At 53.7% G+C, this 21956-nt stretch overlaps 2 protein-coding genes and 1 long non-coding RNA gene across 3 annotated transcripts; 1 reads left to right on the top strand and 2 right to left on the bottom strand.

The window, feature by feature from the left end:
• Positions 1-212: 212 nt before the first annotated feature.
• LOC123949040 lies at positions 213-2579 on the bottom strand. The gene is made up of 2 exons (XR_006820014.1): positions 2434-2579; positions 213-326 (listed from the first exon to the last, which is right to left on the bottom strand). It is a non-coding gene; the product is annotated as an uncharacterized LOC123949040 (long non-coding RNA).
• A 778-nt stretch (positions 2580-3357) lies between these two features.
• Positions 3358-8170, top strand: TSPAN1 (tetraspanin 1). The gene is made up of 8 exons (XM_046016293.1): positions 3358-3494; positions 3939-4003; positions 6415-6621; positions 6832-6906; positions 7005-7103; positions 7183-7338; positions 7439-7522; positions 7696-8170. Exons 2-8 carry the CDS (start codon positions 3947-3949, stop codon positions 7741-7743), a joined length of 726 nt encoding a protein of 241 aa, XP_045872249.1. The 5' UTR covers positions 3358-3494; positions 3939-3946; the 3' UTR covers positions 7744-8170.
• A 2103-nt stretch (positions 8171-10273) lies between these two features.
• On the bottom strand, positions 10274-19535 carry POMGNT1 (protein O-linked mannose N-acetylglucosaminyltransferase 1 (beta 1,2-)). The gene is made up of 22 exons (XM_045978266.1): positions 19421-19535; positions 18769-18938; positions 18028-18142; positions 17755-17873; positions 17060-17125; positions 16855-16968; positions 15917-16034; positions 15627-15725; positions 15333-15460; positions 14939-15009; positions 14636-14711; positions 14369-14452; positions 14238-14279; positions 13964-14022; positions 13555-13627; positions 13342-13470; positions 13112-13237; positions 12039-12103; positions 11796-11840; positions 11431-11566; positions 11047-11156; positions 10274-10947 (listed from the first exon to the last, which is right to left on the bottom strand). The coding sequence occupies exons 2-22, from the start codon at positions 18886-18888 to the stop codon at positions 10860-10862; spliced, it is 1983 nt and encodes a 660-aa protein (XP_045834222.1). The 5' UTR covers positions 18889-18938; positions 19421-19535; the 3' UTR covers positions 10274-10859.
• Between the last annotated feature and the right edge of the window lie 2421 nt (positions 19536-21956).

Here is a 21956-nt window from a genome sequence, read left to right as displayed (position 1 = left end):
CGAATGTCTGTGAGTGACCGCAAATGTGACATGAAGGTTGGCGTGGGGTTACAAATAAATTCTAGCGAGTAGGTCAGTTCACAGATATGGAAGCCATGAATAATGATCGGCTATATAAGGAAACTGAGGCTCAGTTAGGTGAGGTAGCACAATAAAGGGCAGGCAGGGGTTCCAATCCCTGATGGCTACAGTCCAAAGCCCAGACATTTAACTCTTGTTGTTCTGCACTCATTTATTCATTCAATCCTTCAGGAATTGTTCGCTAACAACTTCATATGTGCTGGGTGCTGGGGTCATAGATGGAGATGACCTGGCTCCCATTCTTCCTGAGGGGAAAGAGAAAGCCATGAATTAGTGTGGCTGGAGGAACACCTAGGTCCTTAGGGCAATGTAAGTTGTGTCAACCCTTTCTTATAGCAGACAGGAATGTCAGTGGTTCTGCCAGGCCTTGCACTGAGTTGTTGTGGAGTGGTGGACATCCGCCCCCTCTCTCTGCCCTCTTACTCCACCTCCAGCCCTCCTTCCCAGCCTCCATCTTCTCTGCTCCTGTAGGAACTTGCTAGGAGACTTTGGGGTCCTTAGCACCACCCTAAAAGTCCTCACACCCCTTCCATCTTCTATTGCTATCCTCAGTCTTAGAAAATGGTCCTTGCTCCCATCAACTTCTAGCTACTGCACCTATAAACCCACTTGGCCTTGTCCATTTTCTTCCTCAAGTCCCAGACCAAGGCCTCCTCTCCTGTTCTTTCTGGAAGTCTGCTCCTCCTCACGTAGAGATTCCATCACTATAGACAGTCTGCTTGGTGGTTAAGGTAGAGACTCTGGCACCAGACCGACTAGGGGTGAATCCTGGATCTGCCACTTACAAGCTGTGTGATCATGGGAAGTACTTAACCTTCCTGTGCCTATGTTTCCCCATATTTAAAAAGGGGAGAAAAGAGAATCTATCTTACAGGATTGTTGTGACAAGGGGGAAAATAACCATGTATGTAATGCATTTAAAATATGATCTACACAGATATTAGTGTTATTGGCCCCTTCTCTCCAGTTTCTTCAGCTGTTTCCTCCCACTATAGAAAAACAAAAATTAGGGGTGCCTGGGTGGCTCAGTCATTGGGCATCTGCCTTTGGCTCAGGTCATGATCTGCCTTTGGCTCAGGTCATGATCCCAGGGTCCTGAGATAGAGCCCTGTGTCAGGCTCCCCACTTAGTGGGAAGCCTGCTTCTCCCTTTCCCTCTGCCTCACTTGTATTCCCTCTCTCACTGTCTCTGTCAAATAAATAAATAAAATCTTTTAAAAAACCACAAAAATTAGTGTCAACTATATTTACATTAAAAAAATTTTTTTAAAAGATTTTATTTATTTGGGGCGCCTGGGTGGCTCAGTGGGTTAGGCCTTTGCCTTCAGCTTGGTCGTGATCCCGGAGTCCTGGGATCCAGCCCCGCATCTGGCTCTCTGCTCAGCGGGGAGCCTACTTCCCCCTCCCACCCCTTCTGCCTGCCTCTCTGCCTACTTGTGATTTCTGTCAAATAAATAAATAAAAATCTTTAAAAAAAAAAAAGATTTTATTTATTTGACAGAATAGAGACATTGGAAGAGAGAGAACATAAGCAAGGGGAGTGGGAAAGGGAGAAGCAGGCTCCCCGCTGAGCAGGGAGCCCAATTCGGGGCTAGATCCGAGGACCCCGGGATCATGACCTGAGCCGAAGGCAGACACTTAATGACTGAGACACCCAGGTGCCCCTAAATTAAAAAAAAAAAAAAAATTAAGATTTTTTTTTTTATTTGACAGAGAGAGAGACAGCTGGAGAGGGAGAAGCAGGCTTCTGCGGAGCAGGGAGCCTGACGCAGGGCTCAATCCCAGGACCCTGGGATCATGACCTGAGCTGAAGGCAGACGCTTAACGACTGAGCCACCCAGGCACCTCTAAATTTTTTTTAAAGTCCACTTCATCCATCTCACACCCCCTCTGGCTCTGACTCTCCACACTCTGACCTTCCCACTGTGGTCATTCCTGTTTGTCCCAGAGAAAATCTTATTTACGGTCTTATTTAAGGGGTGCCTGGGTGGCTCAGTGTGATCTCTCTCTCTGTCAAATAAATAAATAAAATCTTTTTTAAAAATAAAGTAAAATCTTATTTAAAATCCCTATAGGGCGCCTGGGTGGCTCAGTGGGTTAAACCTCTGCCTTCTGCTCAGGTAGTGATCTCAGGGTCCTGGGACTGAGGCCCGCATCAGGCTCTCTGCTCAGCCGGGAGCCTGATTCCCCCTCACTGCCGGCCTCTCTGCCTACTTGTGAGCTCTCTCTCTGTCAAATAAATAAATAAAATCTTTAAGATCCCTATAACTATTCTCATATAAACCAGCCTAAGCTTAAAATCATGCGCCCCAGGTCGCACAGCTAAGCAGCAACAGAAGTAACATGGAAGTACCTGGTCTGAATGACTCCAAAGCCAGAACTTCCCCAGCACCTCGATATCCGGAACACTGGAGTGGAAAGGAGGATCGGCAGTGAAAAGAGACAGGCAGGGGTCCAAGTGAAGCCTTTGAAGGGTTCACACTGGGACTGCGGAGTCTAACAAGTGGGGGGTGATGCTTTTGTGGGATCATGGCGCCACCTGCTGGCAGAAAGGTTGCTTTCTTCTGTTCCTGCTAAGAACACTGGATGGGAAGCAAAGCCTGGGGAGGGAGATGGGTAAGGAGGAAAGAGGAAGGGAGGAGAAAGATGGGGAAATTGAGATTCTGTAGAGAGAAAAGGACCAGAAGTCATTTGCTCCTCAGAGAAGGGGGTAGAAGCTGCTAAACTTGGGTCATTTCCTTGTAAGTGTGTGTGCACTTGAGTGTGAGAGAGTGTGAGAGAGACAAAGACAAAGACTGGGAGACAGACTTTAGGTATGTCCCTCCGAGGTTGCTTTGTGGTTTCTCAGTTGCTGGGAGTCAGTCCACACGCGGCGCAGAGTGTGTGTGACGCACGTGCCTGTTCACTCATGGGCACGGCTAGGTGTTTGTGTGGGGATCTGTGGGTGCCTCCATAGACGGCTGCTTGGGCAGATGACTGGGCCCTGGAGTGCACAGGGTATGGAGGAATGGGTCCTCAGGCCAGCGCCTCTGTGGTCAAGGGCGCGCGAGGCTCTGGGACCCACTTGTTTACCCTCGGACTTCTCTTTCTGCTTCGGATCAGGAAGGGTGTTGCTGTGGTTGGCGTTGCCAGGCCGATGACCATGAGGACTGCGACTCTGGTGGCTATGGGGACAGATCTCCAGGCAGCAGGGGGCAGCAGGGAAGGAAGAGGCTGGCTGGCTGTGGGGTTGGGCGGGCGGGAAGGTGAGCCCAGGACTTTAAAAGGGCTGCCCCGCCTGCAGGTGAGCGGTGGAGCGGGAGAGCCAGCCCTGTCTCACTGCCTGCTCACTGGAGTGGCAAATCCCTGGCGTAAGCTGTCCTCTCTGGAGCCTCAGCAGAGTCTGCCTTCAGAACTACCAAGAGCCCTGAACAGGTGATGGCACAGGATTGAGATCATCCTGCGAAGTAAAATCAACCTGGAAAAGGGTTTGGGAAACTGGAAGGCCAGTGGGGGAGGGTCCCGAGAGCCTAGGGTTGGTTTGATGGAGAGGTCCAGAATATATCGGGGCCAGGGAAGGGCATGGAGTGACCTATGGTGAGGGAGTTGGGCTTGGGGTGCCTGTGGAGAGAGCTGGGGGATCAGTATCCCAGTGTCGGGTGCTGGGAGAGGGCCTGGGCCCTACAGAGAGGCAGGGGTGTCAGGATAGGACTTTGGAGAAGCCCTGGGGGGTCAGAGGCTAGATGTAGGGGAAACGGGGTGATTTAGGGGTCCTGGATGCTGGAATCAGGTATGGCAGGTTCCCAGTGCAGGGGCCGGCCCAGGTAGTAGCAGAGGTGGGCAGCAGGTCTCCCTAACTCCCACTTGTCCACCTCCCAGGAGCCACCATGCAGTGTTTCAGCTTCATTAAGACCATGATGATCCTCTTCAATTTCCTCATCTTTGTAAGTATGGGAGTTGTGGGCTGTTCGGGCCTCCTTATGGGAGGGGGTCACAACTACAGCAGAGCCCAAGCTGGGAAATGGGAGATTCCTGGGCCCAGACTCTGTTGCACACTCTTCCCATTCGGATAGGGTGCCAAAGTCTCCCCAAATGCTGAGTCCTGTCTCAGGAACAGCCCGGCTGCCACAGTTGGGGTAGAAAAGCTTAGGAGAAGCTCCTCCCTTCCAGGAAGCTTCAGACCCGAATTAGGGCAAGGTGGGATAGGCTAACAGGAATGATTGCTGCTGTTTCATAGGCACTGGGGGCCCAGGGAGGGGAAGAGGTTTGCCCATGCTTACCTGGTATACAAGGAAATTTAGTGGCCTCTGTAGGATGGATGGGGAGCTGAAAGGAGAGATGCCCGGAGACCTCAGAGCAGAGGTCAAGAAACGCTTATTCATTCAACAAACATTTATTGCCTAAGACTCTGTGCTAAGTGCTGGGGGAAAGGTGAGTGAGCCCTTTCTCTGCCCCTGAGGACCTCAGGTCCAGCAGGCCAGGTAGACAGTTGCAACATATAACGTCTGGCCTTAGCACAGGGGCTATAGGAGACCCCATGAGGGACTTAAACCCTGGTCTGAGAAGATTATCTGGAGGAAACAGCTGAGGCTGGGCATTTGCGCTGGGTGAAGGAGTTGTAAAGCATGCAAAAAAGGCCCAGAGGCAATGAAATCAGGTATTGTTCAGAAAACCAGGAACAGAGGAAACTGAGTAATGAGGCATGACCCAGGAGATGGCAGTGGAGACGGGGGAAAAATGGATGAAGGACAAAGCCCTCAGATGGTGGCTGAGGGATGGAAGGAGGGGTAAGGGAAACAGAAGCTTTGAAGATAAAGCCCATGTCTCTGGTCTGAGCAACCCAGGGGATGTCCCCCAGGCAGGTGCGTACCCAGTGGGATTGCAGCTCCGGTTGGAGCTGGACATGGATGTTTGGAAGTCACAGGACCACAAACAGTCAGTGAAACCATGGGAGCGGGGAAGAGCACTCAGGCCAAGTGAGTTCCGCAAAACCCAACTTACAAAGAGTATGTGGAGAAATGGCCACCTGGAAGCAGCTAGAGAAAGAGCAACAAGAGGAAAACAAGGAGCCCACGATCTCAGAGAGGTCCGAAGGGTCTGGCGCACGAGGTGTCTACCCGATTTAGCACAGGATGGCACCACAGATCTTGGAGCTACGTTAGAGGGGCTTACAGTGAGTGGAAGGTGAGGAGGTGGAGACATGAACTGTAGAGGGATTTGGAGAAATTGGGCTGCGGATATGTTACCTCTCTGACTCCGATATGGTGCATGCTTTGGGCCTCTTTTGGCTTCAGGGAAGTAGGCTTTGCCCATGTATCTGGAGAAGGCAGGGGGATCCCAGCAATATGGAGAGGACTGAGGGGGTTAAAGGCAAATCCGGTTTGGTTTCTGGCCTCTTTTGCTCAGGCTTTGCCAGGCTGGGCAAGGCAGGGCAAGTCTCAGGCCCCTTGAAATTTGACCTGTAGGCTGGGAGCCCAGCCCTCTCTATCCTTGGGCAAACATGCCTGGGATCCAGCCACAATCTGGCATCTCACTCCTGGTTCTAGCCTCAGTTTCTACAGCTGGGGACTGGACAGCTAGGTGGAATCAGGCTGATATATCCACTGGTGCCTGGATCAGCTAGGCTTTTCTCTAAAAGCTGTGGCATCTGGACATTCCCCCCCACCACCCCGCATCTGGGCCTCTGGATTCCATGAGGTTTGGGATTGAGACAGAGAGCCTCTGAAAGCAGTCCCAACAGCACTCCCTCCCTCGTGCCTCAGTTTTCCCTGTGAGGCAAGGAGAGGTCTAGGTTAGATGAAGGGCAGGCCTGGAGTTTGATTCTGGAGAGGCCCCAAGGTAGGTGTCCCTTCTCACCGAGTCCCTCTCCAGGGTTGGAAGCAGGTGTAAACCTCAGCCCCGCCTCTGTTGCTACGGTGACTGTTGAGCCTGTTGTGGCTTCCACCCCACTGTTTCACCTATCCCAGGACAGAGGCAGTCAGCTCAGCAAGGAAATGGGGTAGGGCCCCCTCCCACCCCCCAGCTGGCCTCACCCACTTGTTTTCACTCCTAGCTATGCGGCAGTACCCTGACAGCAGGGAGGGAAAGTCTTGCCTGGCCCTGCCCCATTCTGTGGATATTTCTAGAACCCCCGATTCCATTTATATCTGCATTGGTGTGCAGCCTGGTGCTGGCTTTGGGTGGCCCAGCTCCCATCCTTCTGGCTCTACAGAAGGTTTTTCCTCCCTACAGGGTGAGTTTTTAGACTCCTTAGCCAATAAAGGGAGAAATTTCTCGTTTTCCATCTTCCTGTCTCAAATGAGTGGTAAGGAGCTGCTTGCCCGCACCGTTTTAAGGCCTGCCTCTCTGTCCCCAGCTATGCGGTGTCGCCCTGTTGGCCGTGGGCATCTGGGTGTCGATCGACGGGTCGTCTTTCCTGAAGATCTTCGGGCCGCTGTCGTCCAGTGCCATGCAGTTCGTCAACGTGGGCTACTTCCTCATCGCTGCCGGTGCTGTGCTCTTCGCTCTCGGTTTCCTGGGCTGCTACGGTGCTCAGACTGAGAACAAGTGTGCCCTCATGATGGTGTGTCAAACCCAGCTCCCCGGGCCCATAACCAAGACCCAGGGTCCCCTCACCCTTGAATCCAGGCCCTGGAGATCCCCAAGCCATGCTCTGGACTCCAGGGCCCTCGGCAGAGGGGGCCGCTGCCTTGCCATACTGGGTGGCGGGTTACAATAGGTAAGGCACTAGGGACCGCCTCTTTCCAAACTTAGACCTCTGTTCCCCATTCAGTTCTTCTTGATCCTCCTCCTCATCTTCATCGCGGAGGTGGCAGCTGCCGTGGTCGCCCTGGTGTACACCACCATGGTGGGTAGCAGGGGACGGGGCAAGGGGGAAAGATGGGGAAGAGCCCTGCAAGTGGGCTGTGGCCCCCAGGGCCCTGAGCACCGGCCTGCCCCACCCAGGCTGAGCACTTCCTGACGTTGCTGGTAGTACCTGCCATCAAGCAAGACTATGGTTCCCAGAAAGACTTCACCCAAGTGTGGAACACCACCATGGAAGGGGTAAGGAGGGCTGGAGGACATTTTGGGGTGGGGGAAAGAGGCAAGGCCCCGCTGAACTCCCTTCCCTCCTCCTCTTCAGCTCAAGTGCTGTGGCTTCAACAACTACACAGATTTTGAGGGCTCTCCCTACTTCATGAAGAACCATACCTTTCCCCCGTACTGCTGTGCTGACAACGGCAATGGCACAGCTGTAGAACCCTGCACCGAGGAGAAGGCTAAGGACAAGACTGTAGAGGTGTGGTATGGAAGGTTGGGGGCGGCTTTAATGGCCGCAAAGTGCTGAATGAGGGAGGGATGCAGCGGCTGACTGCAGATGCTCTCCCCTCTCCCCCAAGGGTTGTTTCAGCCAGCTTCTGTATGACATCCGGACCAACGCCGTCACTGTGGGTGGTGTGGCAGCTGGAATTGGGGGCTTGGAGGTAAGGGGGTGAGGAGGGTGGGGAAGGGTAACCTCACTGGACCAGGGTACTTGACCCATCTTGGAGACCTTGCTGGAGGAGACAGACTTCTGGTGGGGTGTCTGGGAGACAGGGGACTAAAGCATAAGGGCCCTGATCACATCCCTCACCTCTGCCCCTTCCTTTCCCATCAGCTGGCTGCCATGATCGTGTCCATGTATCTGTACTGCAACCTGAAATAATCCGCTTCTACCTCCGCCGCCGTGGCTGCCACCCACAGACCTGGGAGGGCACCCTGGCACTGCCGAGAAGCAGTGACTGGGGTGGGGACAGGATCCAGCGGTGTCACTTGGCCAGAGAGGGCTGGCCTTGATGCTCTGGACTCAGGGCCAAACAGGGGAAGGCCCACTTCAGGCTGTGCCTGACTTTTCCTTCCATAGGTGGGGGTGGGGGGGCAGAACCTCTAAGGCACCAGTTCTCCTGCCCAGTCTGTCCCTCAAACCCTTGACACCCTGTGGCACAGGGGTACTCTTGGTGATCCCAGCAGCCCCTGGGGGATGAGAGAAAGACACCCCATCACACAGGCATATGTAAAACCGGCAGGTACCGGGCGGAGATGTAGAAAGCACAACAGAACTCATAACCCAATTAAAATGTCTCCATTTGGAACTTTCTGTGTATCCTTGGAGAGGCAGGACGCCTTGCCTCAGATTCCTGAGGGGCTGGTGGCTCACAAGGCCCCTGTATAGGTCTCAGAAGGGAAATAGGGTGGAGGGGGGTGCCTGTTTCTCCTTTCCTTGAATTCCAGGCCTGGGAGGGAGCCTAACAGGGATGACCAGGAGGTCACTCGGGGAGGACATGGGGGCTGGGCCAGTCTGCCTTCCTATAACATGTGAGGACTTTGGCCTGAAACCACCCCCCTCCTGAGTAGGGGCAATGGACTGGAAAGCTATGAAAATAACAAGGCTTTGCCCAAGTGGGGGCGGAGTCACCAGAAATACTGCCAAGGCAATGGGAGAGGGTCACTTCTTAGGCTCTGGAAGTCCTCCAGAAGCTGCCATCAGAGGATCCAAGCTGTCCACCCTTCTCACTGGGGCAAAACCCCACACCTGTCCCTGCCTTGGGGATTTTAGAAAGAACTTTATTTATTCTTGGTTCTGGCTTGCCTCTGGGACTCTACAGATCTGATCTCTTATTTAATTTTAACTACCCCATGCTCCAGAAACTGGGCCTAGAAAGCCCAAGTGACTTATTCCACATCTACAACCTTCCTTGAAGAGCTGAGCCTTGATTTGGGCCCAGGCTGTCTGATTCCAGAGCCTGCTGGGGTCCTGGCTGGCATGGGGTCAGATTTACTTGAAAGCCAGAAGATCTGACATAGATCTGATAGCTGCTGAACCAGGACCGATAGCACGAATGAGGGAGGCTATGACCAACAAGACCCAGGCTGGCAGACTGTGCTCCTCCTTGCTTCCCTTTGACCCCTGATTTTTCCTCCCTGGCTTTTCCAGGGCAGCCCAGAACTATTTACTATCCCCTGCTGAGCCCAAGAAGGAAGAACAACCTGGCCAGGGCCATACACAGTGCCTGAGAGCTAGTCTGAGGCCTAGATCAGGAGCCTACTGGGGGTGGGGGGCTGGCAGGGAGACTAGTCGCCCGCCACTAGTCCCTCTCCCCGCTTCAGCACCTGACCTCTCTCACACACCAGGTGCCTACACGGAGGCTGAAAGGGATTTGTTTGCCCAGGGCGGGGACTCTGCCTAGTCATGGGCTAACTTCCCCTCAACCTGGCTGTTGGGGCACCTGCAGCACTTCCCTATCTCCAGTAAACACTGAAGGCGTCAGGGTGGCGACAAATGGTCCAAGCAACACACCACCTGTGCCACCTATGCCATCAGGGAGCTGGGTTCCAGGCACCAGTCGGGGAGGGAGGGGTGGAGCTGGTGAAAAGGTGGGGGTTCTAGACAGTTCCTGCCTCCCTGGCCAAGGCTCTCTATAAGGAGCTCACCAGGCTCACCTTGAAAGGACTCTGCAGGCTGACCCCTTCTCAGGAGGTGTGTTCTATACTCAGCTTCCTGATCCTGCCTTAGTGCTTTCTCATCCATTACCTCTAGATAATCGCATTCATTTCCTTGTGCTTCCAGGGCTATCTAAGTTAGATCTTCCTCATCTCTTCGGGTCACTGGCTAGGTGAGAATCTGATGAAAACAATGGTTTTTCTCCAGAAAAATGCCTAGATATGGAACCTGCACACGGAGTACCCTGAGGGCCACAGATCCTCGCTCCTGTAACTCTATCTGCAACCCAGACTCAGCCTCCTGAATAATGCCAGCCTAGTTCCATCCACCCCCCACAACCTTCCTTTCAATCCCCACTAGACTCACCTGCTCTCCCATCATCTCTCTCATCCCCCAAGCATCTCTTTTTGCTCTCCTGCTCCATCTTTGGGGATAGGTACCTGCCCAGACAAGCTAGGTGAGATAAAAGGTCCGTAGGGAAGGGGTTTGGGGTGGCTGTTGTTCTAAGCTCAGCCCCAAGTAGGGTGGGGCTAAGGTCAGGCTCTGTTGTCCTAAGGTGGAGCTTAGGGAAAAATCTTGGAGTTTGAGACTTGGGCATCCCCTGGTGGCCAAATGGCCCCAAAGGAAGCTAAACCCTGTGGAGGACAGTAAGGAAAACTATGGTGACCATTCACTCTCCTCTCTCTGTCTCTCTCTCTCACACAAATGCTCCCACCCCAAACCACCTCACACATAATCATAAAACACAACCCCGGAGGTTTTCTCCTTTTTTAATCAATGACCACCTTATCCAGCTTTGGAAATCTGGACAAAGGGGAGGCTGAGAAGACGCCTGGTTCCGTGTCTGAGGGTCTCTGAGTGAGTCTGTGGCAGCAGGCCGGGCCCCAGCGGGCCTGTCCGTGGGTTGGGCACAGCAGGTTCCTGAGTAAGAGCCAGCCCCATCCCCAGGGCAGCACCCCAGCCGAGAAAGGAATCCAGGCCCTCTGGGCTTCAGCCTGTTCCCAAGGCCCTCAGGACAGTCAATAAATAGGTTAGATTCTGAACCAGGCCTGGGAGGAGGGAGTGTGCAAAGGGCAGGATCAGCTGCCCAGGGACCCCAATGATTCCCAGGTACTATCCTGGCCCTTCCCAACAGGGAAGTAAATAAATAGACCTCCAACTCAGGTACAGGGGCGTTGGAGCAGGGGAAGCCTCCCCTTTGAGTTAGTAATTAAGTCTCATGTTAAAAACAAGCCAACCCAGACCCCTACCAGTGTCTACAAAATCCTATAGGATGGGGTGAAGGGCTAGCCTGCCTGGGGGTACACAGTACCCAGCCCTGCAGGGTCCTGGAGGAGGTCTCATGTCTGTTCTGCGGCTGCTGGGGCTCCCTCTTCCTTTGGGGGTGGTTCCAGGAAAATTGGGGTGATTGATGGTGGCTTCTTCACCCTGGGAAGATAATTTGAAAATGTATAGGGAAGAGGTAATGAGCTATGTCCTCTAATCCCATTAGTCTCCCATTTCCCAGGGCAGAAAAGAGTCACTCACGAGTAGGGGGAGGCTGGGACGCCCACCACCAGGAAGTGATTCTTCTTTCGAAACAATCTCCACAGGCCCCGGTGGTTGCCACGCACATCCAGGTCCCAGATATGGAGGCACTGGTAAAAGCGGGGTAGGGGGAGAGGCAGTGGTCAGAGAGCTGAGGGGAGGGGGGCATTGAGGACCCTTGGTCCAACCCCCCACCCCTCCTCAGTAGTCTCCTCAATTTGCAAGATGTAGCATCTTCTAGAATATGGAACTGGACAAAGGGGTTGGAAGAGGGGTTCCCAGAGTATGAAGAAAAGGTTTAAGAGTAAAAAATGATCCCAGAACAAAGGCTCCCTATATTTGGTGGGGAGGAGTAAGCCTGGGGTGGGTGTATTGGTGGGGCACCTTGGCAAGCTGGGTCCAGGTAGTGAAGTCATCATCTTTCTCCATTCGGATGAAGGCCACATAGGTGTGGCCCTCTGTATCTGGCAGGAAAGAGTCTTCACAAGGGTTCTTGCTGTGGTCTAGAACCTCAGCCTCACTGTAGCAGGGTGTAGGGGAGAAAGGCCAAGACAGAGCCTGTGTCACAGGTGGGTACCCTAAGACCCCATGCTTAGTTTAACGCTCTGCTATTGCTGTCTTGAAATTCTTAATCCTTGAACAAAGTGCTGATTTTCATTTTGCAGTGGGCCCCAAAAGTTATGGAGCCAAGACACCCAGTATTTGTCTCCTCACTCCCTGCCATATATCCCTACTGGCAGAGGCCATACCTGAGCAGCCTGTGAATTTCCACTTCATAAGCTTCCTTCTTCAGACTGAAGGAGAAGGAAAAATGGGTCAGGGGAAGGGGTCACCCTTCAGGTTCCAGGGGCAAGGCAAGGGATCACATGGGTACTGGGTGGCAGCAGGGCTGGGGGTAAAAAAAAAAAGGCCCCACGGCAGGAAGGGAATACTGGGGATTGGTCATCAAGGCTCCTAGACATCTTCCCCTTTGCCCTGTCCTCAGTCCCTACCTGTCCACGTTCCTGAGCTGGACACCTGGAACCGTGTTGAACTTGTGCTTCTTGAAGTAGGCCTCCTGCAGTGGGAGTAAGGGTAAGCATCAGGCCTTCCACTGTCAGACCCACACCTGCCCACTGACCACATACCCACAAGGCCCACAGATGAAGCTCTGGACCCACAGAGGTCCCTCTAACCCGCCCCCTCCCAGCCTCTCCTGTCTTCCCCATCCTCTTCTTTGCCACATCCTCGACAGGCTCTTACTAGCTTTAGTTTGGGCTCCACCATTGCTAGAGAGCTCAGGCCCATACCGGCAGCTCGTGCTACTGACCCCTGAGCTAATCCCTGCTCCCAGGAGTTGTCCTGGGGTCTGCTGCTGTAGGGCCCCAGAAGCCAGAACAGGCCCTACCAAGCCTGGTGGGCAAAAGACCAGGCTGTGCTGAGAGGGAGGACAGTGCTGTGACTAAGGTACTGACAGTGACCTCAGGTAAATGCCTACCCCTCTTTAGGACATGACTGGGGTCTGGTATAAGCCAGTCTCTCAGGGTCCTTCTGGCTTCTCGGAGGTTCCAAGCTGTCCATCTGTTCCTTTGGGCCGGGCTGTCTCAAAGCATACTCTTGCTATAACTGGTGAGTGGCTCTTCGGACACAGCCAGGTAAGGCGTGGGGGCCTGGGGACATCCCTGTTCACTTCAGGCGGAGGCTTGAGCCCCCACATTTGCAAGGACGGGAGAGGGCAGAGCTGGCAGGGCTGTGTAAGTGTCTGGTGGCAGAAATACCCTCCCCACACTGGCAGTCTGGCACTAAGAATAGTAATAATAAAAATAATACTAGCTAGTCCTTACATAATGCTTGCAGTCCAAAGCCTTTTCCATATAGTAACTCATTTAAACCTCATCACCTCAAAACCTAACGAGGTAGGTAGGATTTTTATCTTCATTTTACAAATCAAGAAACTGAGGCAAAAGAGGATACGGGATTTTCCCCAAGGTTCGTCAGTGTCAGAGCTGGGATGGCTCCGGAGTCCACATACTTGCTCCGTCTATCACACGGTGCCTGCCTCCGCAACACCCCGCTTCCCACTCACGTGGAAGTAGCCGTTCATGTTGAGGCCAACGATGCCAAAGTGGTAGGACCGGGAAACATCAGGGATGATGCACTCTCGGCCCCGGCGCTGTTCAGGCATCCGCATCCACATGTCCCAGTCCCAGAGCTGCAGGCCCGGAAGAGGATGAAGATGAAGAGGTCTGGAGTAGGCTGGGGGGGTGGGGGGGGGGGGTGGGACTCCAGTCCACTCCCCCTACCCTTCCAGGGCACCTTTTCTGGTGTAGGCCACTTGGGCTCAAGCTCTTCCTTGTACAAGGACTTCCTGAGCACCCAGCCCAGCCCAGGCATGGTCTCCACGCGGTACAGCAGCGCTGGGTCCTCAGCCGTGTGTTCGTATCCCTGGACACAGAGGGGAGCCACAGTGGGAGGTCTTAGCTTGGGGCTTATACCAATGCCCCAGCTGACCCCGTCCCCTGGGCTTACCTGGTCGTTCCAGGCAGAGATACAATACAGGCTGTCATCCTCCTCCAGCAGGTGGATGGACTGGCTCAGGAAACTGAGAGAGGCAGGGTCCAGGGGTTCAGGGAAGGGCAAGGACAAACACAGTCACACAGTGATGCTGGAAGAGCTGGAGATGGGACTCAGGAGTCATGCCTTTGTATCCCCTCCCATCCCCCAGATACCCACTGTCTTCACCCATCCTTTCTACACTCTACTCCAACCCCAATACCTGCCATCTTACCTTTGTGCTCAGGCTTTTCCCCCACTTTCAAGCTGACTTCTCCCACACAGCTCTCCCAGACACCCTACTGCCTTCTTCCCTGGAAAGCCAGTTAAGCAAAGAGGCCTGAGGCAGCTCACAGAGGCATTTACGGAGTGGCACTCCCCTCACCTGAAAAAATCCACAGCAATGTCCAGGTCCTCTTCCAGAACCACTGCAAACCTGGCTTCCTGCAGGGAGAGGTGGGGGACAGCATGACCCCAAGGGGGCCCTTCCCATCCTGTGCCTCCTCCACCCCCATCTCACTTCTCAGGCAGCACTACCCCCATTTTCCAGATCAGGAGGCTGAGGCCCAGAGAGGGCAAGAGATTGCTGTCTATTAAGACCAGACTTTACACCCATGTTTTCCCACCCGAGGCCCGAGGGCTTTGTCCTTACTACTCACGGGAAACAGGTTGAAAGTGGCAGTGAGGCTGGCTTTGTAGTGCTGGGTGGGGAGTAGAAAGAGGGCATATGAGCTTTGGGGTGGACGGTGGGGTAAGGCGTCTGCCCCTTCCATCCTTGCCTAGGCAGTACCTGAGACACACGGGCGTTCTTGATGCTGATGGGCGTGTGCTGGATACCCCTCAGACCAAACAGTGCCACCACATCCATTGGCTCCTGGGAGGCATGGCTACTGGTCACCATGTGAACCACCTGCCCCCCATCCACCTTGCAGGCTCTGCCATGCCAAGCCGTCCATATTGCACAGCCTTTGCCTGGGCTCTCTCTCTTGTAATCACTGCTACCCCGCGCCCACGGCCATGGGCTCTGCTCTTCCCATAGCCTCCAAACCCCACTCACCTCGTAGTAGCCATCGATGAAAACTGTTATCATCTGGGGAGACACCCCCTGGGCTGACAGCAGAGAGCGCAGCATCCTGGGGAGCCCAGGGATGTGTTAGGCCTTTCTGTCCCCTCAACTCAGGGTCTCTCTGTGCTAACACATGGGCTCACATTCCCCCTGTCCACCCACATGGGTGAATGGGCCTAGGATCTGCTGCCTTTCCTCCCATCTCAAGAGTTCTTCCTGCAGGCCAATGAGCCCGAGGGCCCCCGTGCTAAGCACCCTTCCGTTCAGCACTGAACGGCCCTCTCCCAGGCTCACCTATACAAGTAATTGGGCCGGTTCCCTGCAATGACAGCCACAGGCACGTTGAGGACCTTGTTGTCCGGAAGCTAAGGGAGAAACAGCTTTTAGCTCTTGCCTCACTCCCTCTTCAAACCAGGATTCCCACCTAGGGAAGAGTTCTTTGGAGAGAAGGCGACTCCAGAGTAGAGAGGGAAATGGCAGAGGGCCTCCCTGTCCTGGACCAACCCAAATCCAACTCCAGACCTTTGTTCACATGCCTCCCCTCCCCCGATCTTTCCGAGTCAAGGTAAATCCCCAGGTCCTGGTTCCCTCTCGGGCTGGGATCGGCAGAGCCCAGCCTGGCTCTTTCCTAGATCTCCCTGCCAAGAGGAGAAGGGGTCTAAACCTTCCTGTCTCGGGCCCCACTCACTGGGTCAGGGCTGAACTCGATGGGTGTGGGGTCCTTGCAGCTGCACACACTCCCATAGCCCTCCACCTTGCTGCAGAAGCGCCGGCGGCGACGGTTCAGCTCCGTGTCTGCCCAGTGGCACTCTGCCTCTGACAGAGGGATGGGGTCAATGGGATGACGTGTGAGGGGGCATGAGGCTAGTGTGGTCTACAGAGCCCCAGGCACCCAGTCAAGAAAATAAAGCTTCATAAATAGGACCCAAGGCCCGCCTCCAGCCCAGGCACTGCCCTGGAGCCCAGTCCCCACTAACCCCACCTTCGGCTGAGCTCAGCGGCACATCTGTCTTCAGCAGGACTGGGTCCCCCCAGGAGGAGAGGGCAGGTGACTTAGAATGTTTCTCCCCAAGGACAGGACCTAGCAGGGGAAAGGAACGAGGTGCAACAGAGGCCCAAGCTCCAGTTTTCAAGCTTCTTCCCGGCTCTCTGCCCATCTTCATCTAGCCCACCGCTTCCGGCTCCTATTGCCCCAACCCCACCCCATCTCTTGGGGTTCTGCTCCTTCCGGGCCCCTGATACTACAGGGTGGATGGCCTATGGTGCCCATACCTCCTTTGCGTCCCACGAAGGCCCACGTGTCCCTCCAGCCCAGGACAGGGCCGGCCTGGCTACCCAGACTCCTCAGCAGAGCCTTGGCTGTGTCCTTGAGATGGAAGGAGCCTTCGTCCTGGGAGACCAGGGAAGGCAGTCAGCCTCACTGGCACTTTTCTGGGAGACCTGGCTGCACGGAGCACTCACTCTGTGTCAGGCACCATGCGAAACCTTTTATTTTACATTAGCTCATTAAACAGTCAGGACAACCCTCTGAGGTTACTCTCCTTTCACAGATAAGAAGACTGCTTAGAGAGATTCTGAGAATCATCCAAGGTCACCAGGCTAGTTAATCCTTACTAGGATCCCACACAATCTGCACCTCTCCACCCTCTTTTCCCACCCCCCCTCCCCTCCCTGAATCTCCAGCTCCGCGGGCACCCCTGCAGCTCCTGAAGCATGCCACCACCTTCCCTCCTCAGGGCCTGCGCCCTCACCATCTTCTTACCAAGAACACTCTTCCTCCAGGTATTCGCTGGGCCCTCTCCTTACTTCCTCCCGCTTTCTGCTTACATGTCACTTCCTTACAGAGACCTTCTCTTTCTAAAAGGAATCACCCATAACTCTATCTTCCTTGCCTTACTGTCTTCATCAGGTTATCGTTTCCTGACATTATCAGTGTACTGGGCTTTTTTGTGGTTGATCTTGCCCTGTGGAATGTAAGTTCCATAAAGGCTGTTTCCTGTTGTATCTCCAGCACCCAGAACAGTGCCTGGCACACAGTAGGTGCTTAATAACTACCTGCTGAATATAAATGACAAGGCTAAGATTGGAACATGCATTACCTTCCTCCAGAGGCTCCTCCCACTATGCTTTCTTAGGGGTAGAGAACCCAGGGCCATGAGCACAGTTGGAGCTGGGGGCACAGACAAAGGGATCGGGGCAGAGTCACTGACCTTGACCGTGCAGATGAGCACTCGGCCAGGTGCCACCATGTTGAGGAACAAAACCATGGCCTCATCCTCATGAGGTGAGTACGTGTCAAACACACGCTTTGCCATCACGTGGCCCTGGTGGGGGACATAGCTCTTGTGAGTTAATGTCACCAGCAAGGAGGGCTCAGCTTCAGCCCTCCAGGCCCCCCCGCCCCTAGAACCTCACCGTGGCCTGGTTGAGAACGATGACGTGGATGCCGCGGCCCTGCTCCCGAGCCTCGTCCTCCAGCACCTACCGGGCAGCAGAGACCAAGCCCAGCTCTTCACGCTGGCATTCAAGACCTCTCTGTCTTACAGGAACTCAAAAAACCAGCTGTGGGAAACCTCCCTCCTGCCTGTGCTTCCGTGAACAGCTCTTTTCCAATCCGGCCTGAAGGCCACCTCTTCCAGAAAACCTCCTTAACTTACCCATCAAAAAAGAGACCAGATCTTTCTACAACCCTCCTTTCCATGGCTTTCAAGCTCTTAGAGCCCTTGAATGTCTCTTCCTCACGCTGGAGATATCATAATCCATCAGACTGAGCCCCTCAAAGTGGAGCCAATGCCCCAGACAAGGCCCAGGCCAAAGAAGGGACCAGAAGACAGTTATGAAATAAATCAATGAATTGTCTGCCTACTACTGCTAATGCTCATTTTTTATAAGATCCCACTACATGTAACACATTTCATGCACTTTTCACCGAATCCTGACAAGTTAAAATCACTAGTCCCAGCCTACAGATAAGGAACCGAGGCCTCCAGAGCTACATAGCTTAAAAATGTCAAGACAGGCAGTACCCACCCAGGCTGTGGGTCCCAGAGCCAGGGAACCACACCCTGAGAAGAATACAGGGCCGCTACACCAGACAGTGGCCCACTCACCGTAGTGCCATCCACTGCCACATACACTTTGCTGCGGCTTGAGTACACCTCCACATCCAGAACCCGTCGGGGACCACTGCCTCTGCGCCGTGAGGGCTCTAATCGGCCCAGGGCCTCATCTGTGGGGGTGCGATAGGTTATGGAGATAGTCTCTCCAGCAGAGTCTCACCCCTTGGCATCTGCCTACCATTTCAGCTGTGAGATCATAGGGGACTTCCACCCCCACCCCATCCTTCATCCCACCAGCCAATCCCATCCTCAGCCTGGCCCCACCATAGTCTTGCTCTGGTTCTGGGTCTCCATTAGCCTCGCTGATTGCTCGCCGCGTGTCCAGAATCAACTTGATGTTGACGATGACGGTCACCAGTAGGAAAAGCACTGCCCCTGTCTGAGGGGAGGGGTAAAGATGACTAAGGAGGCGTGCCCCTCCAGATCACTGAGGGTCTTCCTGAAAGGAAGGCCCCTGGCTGCAGTGAGGACACAGGGAGAGCCTGAGGCCTGTCTCTCCTCCTTCTGTCCACCCAGTTCTACTCTCCCCAACCAGGGTCCAGTTTCAAGATCACTTCCTCCAGGGAACCAGCCCTGACCCTTCTCTCTTCATCAGGGCCTTCCCTACCCAGAGCTCCTGTATTCTTCCATTTGAGGCCCTGATTTCCTTGGTCCCCTCCACAATTAGTTCCCACAGATGGAGCCAATCCCAGAGAACCAAACTGGGGATCAGAAGACCTGGGTCTTAGCTCTAACGGCCTGACAGGTGAGTGCCCCTGAGCAAAGCCTTCCTGATTAGACTTCAGGTTTCTGTCAGAAGCCTAGGGGTTTGTACTTGAGTTCTGATTCCAGAACTCTGGGCCCAAACCACCACCTCGGAGGGGCATGACACAAAGAGGTTTCCTCTCTAGGAACCTGCTGCCTCCTTCCAGGGTTGGGAACAGCCAAGGTAGGTCCCAGTGCCCATAGTGTAGGCTAGGGTAAAGCAGGGAGGGAGCCCCCAGGGGCGCTGGGACAGCTCTGTACCTGACAGAATCTCCGCAGGGCCCGCTGGTTGGTCAGTTTATACTTCCAGGTAAGATACCAGCTCCGCTTCTTCCGAGCCCCAAAGGGCTTGATGAGGGAGCTGGCCTTCCAGTCGTCCATGCCGGATTGGGGAGTCACCACTGTCCTGGCCAACCCATGCCTTCAGGAATCTGAGAGGACCAGAGAGTCACAGGGACTAGGGTGTACCTCTCAAAGTCTGATGCCTTCTGGGGAGAGCAGGGAGGACTTCCCAGCAACTCTTTCCTGCAGACATCCAGGTTGTGTGATCTGGGAAAAGTGGCTCAACTGCTCTGGAAAGGAGCCATTCAGAGGGGTCGGGTCACCTGGAAACTCCCCTGGGGCTGGAGTGCCTGGGGTAACTGGCAGAGCTGCCCAGGGCCCCCAGAGCAGAGGCCAAGTAATCGGCTCTCAATGTTCAGCAGCCCCTAAAGAGACCAAGCCCCAGGGCTTCCCGGTCCTGGGGGTGGGCAAAGGGCACAAACACCACCCCCCACCAACCCTGGCCCCCAATCCTCCACCCGCTTGCTTGCGCCCTCGCCCTTTCCTATCTGGCCCCGCTCTTCTCCTTCCAGGGCTCGGGGCCGCCTGAGGACTCGGGAGACCTGTCCCGGCCCCGCCCAGGAGGACTCACGGCTCAGGGGGCCCGGGCCCCGCTCGGGCCCCTCTCGGGCCCGCACTGCTCTGCCCGGCGCGCCGCGGCCTCCGCCTCCTCCATGCCGCTCGCGGCCCCGCCCCGGCCGGGTCCGCCCCGCCTCCCCGCTTCCGCCGCCGCCGCCGCGGGGTGAGAGGGCGGCGGGCGGTGCTTAGGGCGGCGGCGGCGGCGGCGGCGACGACGACGACGGCGACGAGGATGACGGCGGGTGTCAGCGGCCGGCGAGCACTCGGAATACTCAGTCCCCCGGCAGCTTCGCAACTGGCGCGCGGGATGGCTGCTGGGAGACAGCAGCAGCCCCTCCCCCTACTTAGCCTTGGCCCCCAGCATCATGGATGGCGAACCCTAGAGCCTAGAGCCTTGGATGAGACCACTCGGGATGCCAGGGTCAGAGGGCCTACAGGCTCGGGCACAGCTACCCGCTTCCCTTGCTTCGGCAAGGCTTGCACCTTGGTCTAGGGTGTGCCTTGGGAGGCTAAGGAGAGTTAAAAATCTGATTCTACCACTACGCTAGACCTTGGGCAAGTCACTTAACGTGTCAGCCTGGATTTCCTAATCTGTGAAATGGGGGTATGCTTATATGATGCTTACTCTATGCCAGTCACTGTTCCAAGCACTTTATTTACACCACCTCGTTTAATTCCACAACAATCCCATGAGATGGGTACTGTTAGTAATGAGATTCAGTGTCACAAAGCTGGGAGCTGGACTTCAAACGGAGATATCCCAGCTCCATTCCTCTCTCAACACCCCCTCCCCCTACACTGACAAGAATAATACAGATTTGCCCTGACGGTTTAATGAGATAATACATACAAAGAACTTAGCTTAACACAGTGGCTCTTAAATTTACCTTGCATCAGAATCACTTGGAGGGCATCTTTTTTTTTTTTTTAAGATTTTATTTATTTATTTGACAGACAGAGATCACAAGTAGGCAGAGAGGCAGGCAGAGAGAGAGAGGAGGAAACAGGCTCCCTGCTGAGCAGACAGCCCAATGCGGGGCTCGATCCCAGGACCCTGGGACCATGACCTGAGCTGAAGGCAGAGGCTTTAACCCACTGAGCCACCCAGGTGCCCCACTTGGAGGGCATCTTAAAACACAAATTGCTAGGCCCTGTTCTTAGAGTTTTCCATTCAATAGTGGGGGGAGGGGGCAGAGCAGAATACTGCGTATCTAACAAGTTTCTAGATGATGGTGATGTTTATCTGAAGTGAGTGGGTAGACAGGGAAGTTTTAAGCAGAAAAGTGATATAGTCCTATTTAACAGGAACTTAACTGTTTTGTGGAGAATGTTTTTAAAAGGAAATGGAAGAAGCCAGAAGACCAGTTAGATTTTTTTGAGCTCTCCATATTCCACCTGCTTCCTAAATGGTGGGATGGTATCCCCCAAAATGTTAACATGGGTGATTTTTACTGGTTTTTTTTGGGGGGGGCGGTGATTTTTCCAAATAGGTATGTATTAGAGAATAGAAGAAAACCCAGCACATTTTATTAGCATTTGAAAAAGATGTCGCTCAGAGCTCATCCCTGATCTTTGCTGCCCAGTCTCCCTCTTCACAGAAGATCTTATCCACTCTCCTGACCTGTTAACCGCCTAGATTCTTACACTTGTATCTGCAGTCCTAACATTTCTCCTGAGCTCTAGGCTGACCTGGGTCCACCTGCCTGCTGGACATCTTCACAGACCCCTCCAACTCAGTGCAACCCCTGCTGTGATCATCTCTTTCCACTCCTAGTCCTCTTTCTGGGTTCCCTTCCTTTTTGAATGGCACCAGGCTAAACAACTAAGAGTCACCCTTGAATTTTCTTCTCCAGGAACCAGTCCAGGTCTGTTTGCTCATCACTGTATTCTCTGTACCACACACACTGGCTAGCAAATAGTAGACTCTCCATAATATTTATTGGAATCGTTTGTTTTCTTGAACAAGCCATCATGAATGCCACTATAATTAAGTGAATATAACCAGTCTTGTCAATCTTATCTCCTTAAGAGTTCTCCATTCTCGCCTCTTTTCCAACCTCACAAACAGCCCCTGGTCCAGGCCATTTCAGTTTCTTGCCTTCTAAACAGTTTCCTTGACTCCAGATTTGTACCCCTCCAATCGTATCTCCTTGCAAAATCCAGAGTAATTTTTCAAAAAGGCAAATCTGTTTTTTTAACCTCTGATAGCCCTTCTGTGGACTGAGAGACACTAAGGAGAAATCCTTTACTTAAAATTACAGAGGTAACCATTAAATGAACTAAAAATAGTGATAGAAATATATAGGGCCAATGGGAGAGGGGAAGCACAGAGTGTGAGATAAATCATAGTTATCATAATAGAAGTCAGTAGACAATATTTAAAATTAATAAATTTAATTAATTAATTAATTAATTTATACACTCCTGTATGAGTGTATGTGGGGTTATACGTATAAACACCAGAAAAAAGTAGTTGAATGTGGTTACCTCTGGGGAGTGGGGCTACGGGTGGAAAATGATAGACCAAGTTAACTATCTTTACGTTTGTA

Source organism: Meles meles, chromosome 1, assembly GCF_922984935.1.
Source record: "Meles meles chromosome 1, mMelMel3.1 paternal haplotype, whole genome shotgun sequence".
Lineage (NCBI taxonomy): Eukaryota > Metazoa > Chordata > Mammalia > Carnivora > Mustelidae > Meles > Meles meles.
This window is presented reverse-complemented; position numbering and strand designations above follow the sequence as displayed.

Bases quoted from the DNA above. Each gene is read 5' to 3' on its own strand.
- TSPAN1 (XM_046016293.1), top strand. From the start codon at position 3,947: ATGCAGTGTTTCAGCTTCATTAAGACCATGATGATCCTCTTCAATTTC. The intron at 6,907-7,004 runs GTGGGTAGCAGG...TGCCCCACCCAG, and splicing joins CCCTGGTGTACACCACCATG to GCTGAGCACTTCCTGACGTT. The intron at 7,339-7,438 runs GTGTGGTATGGA...CTCTCCCCCAAG, and splicing joins CTAAGGACAAGACTGTAGAG to GGTTGTTTCAGCCAGCTTCT.
- POMGNT1 (XM_045978266.1), bottom strand. From the start codon at position 18,888: ATGGACGACTGGAAGGCCAGCTCCCTCATCAAGCCCTTTGGGGCTCGG. The intron at 15,461-15,626 runs GTGGGGTTAGTG...TCCCTCTGTCAG, and splicing joins GCCGCTGAGCTCAGCCGAAG to AGGCAGAGTGCCACTGGGCA. The intron at 15,010-15,332 runs GTGAGTGGGGCC...TTTCTCCCTTAG, and splicing joins TCGAGTTCAGCCCTGACCCA to CTTCCGGACAACAAGGTCCT.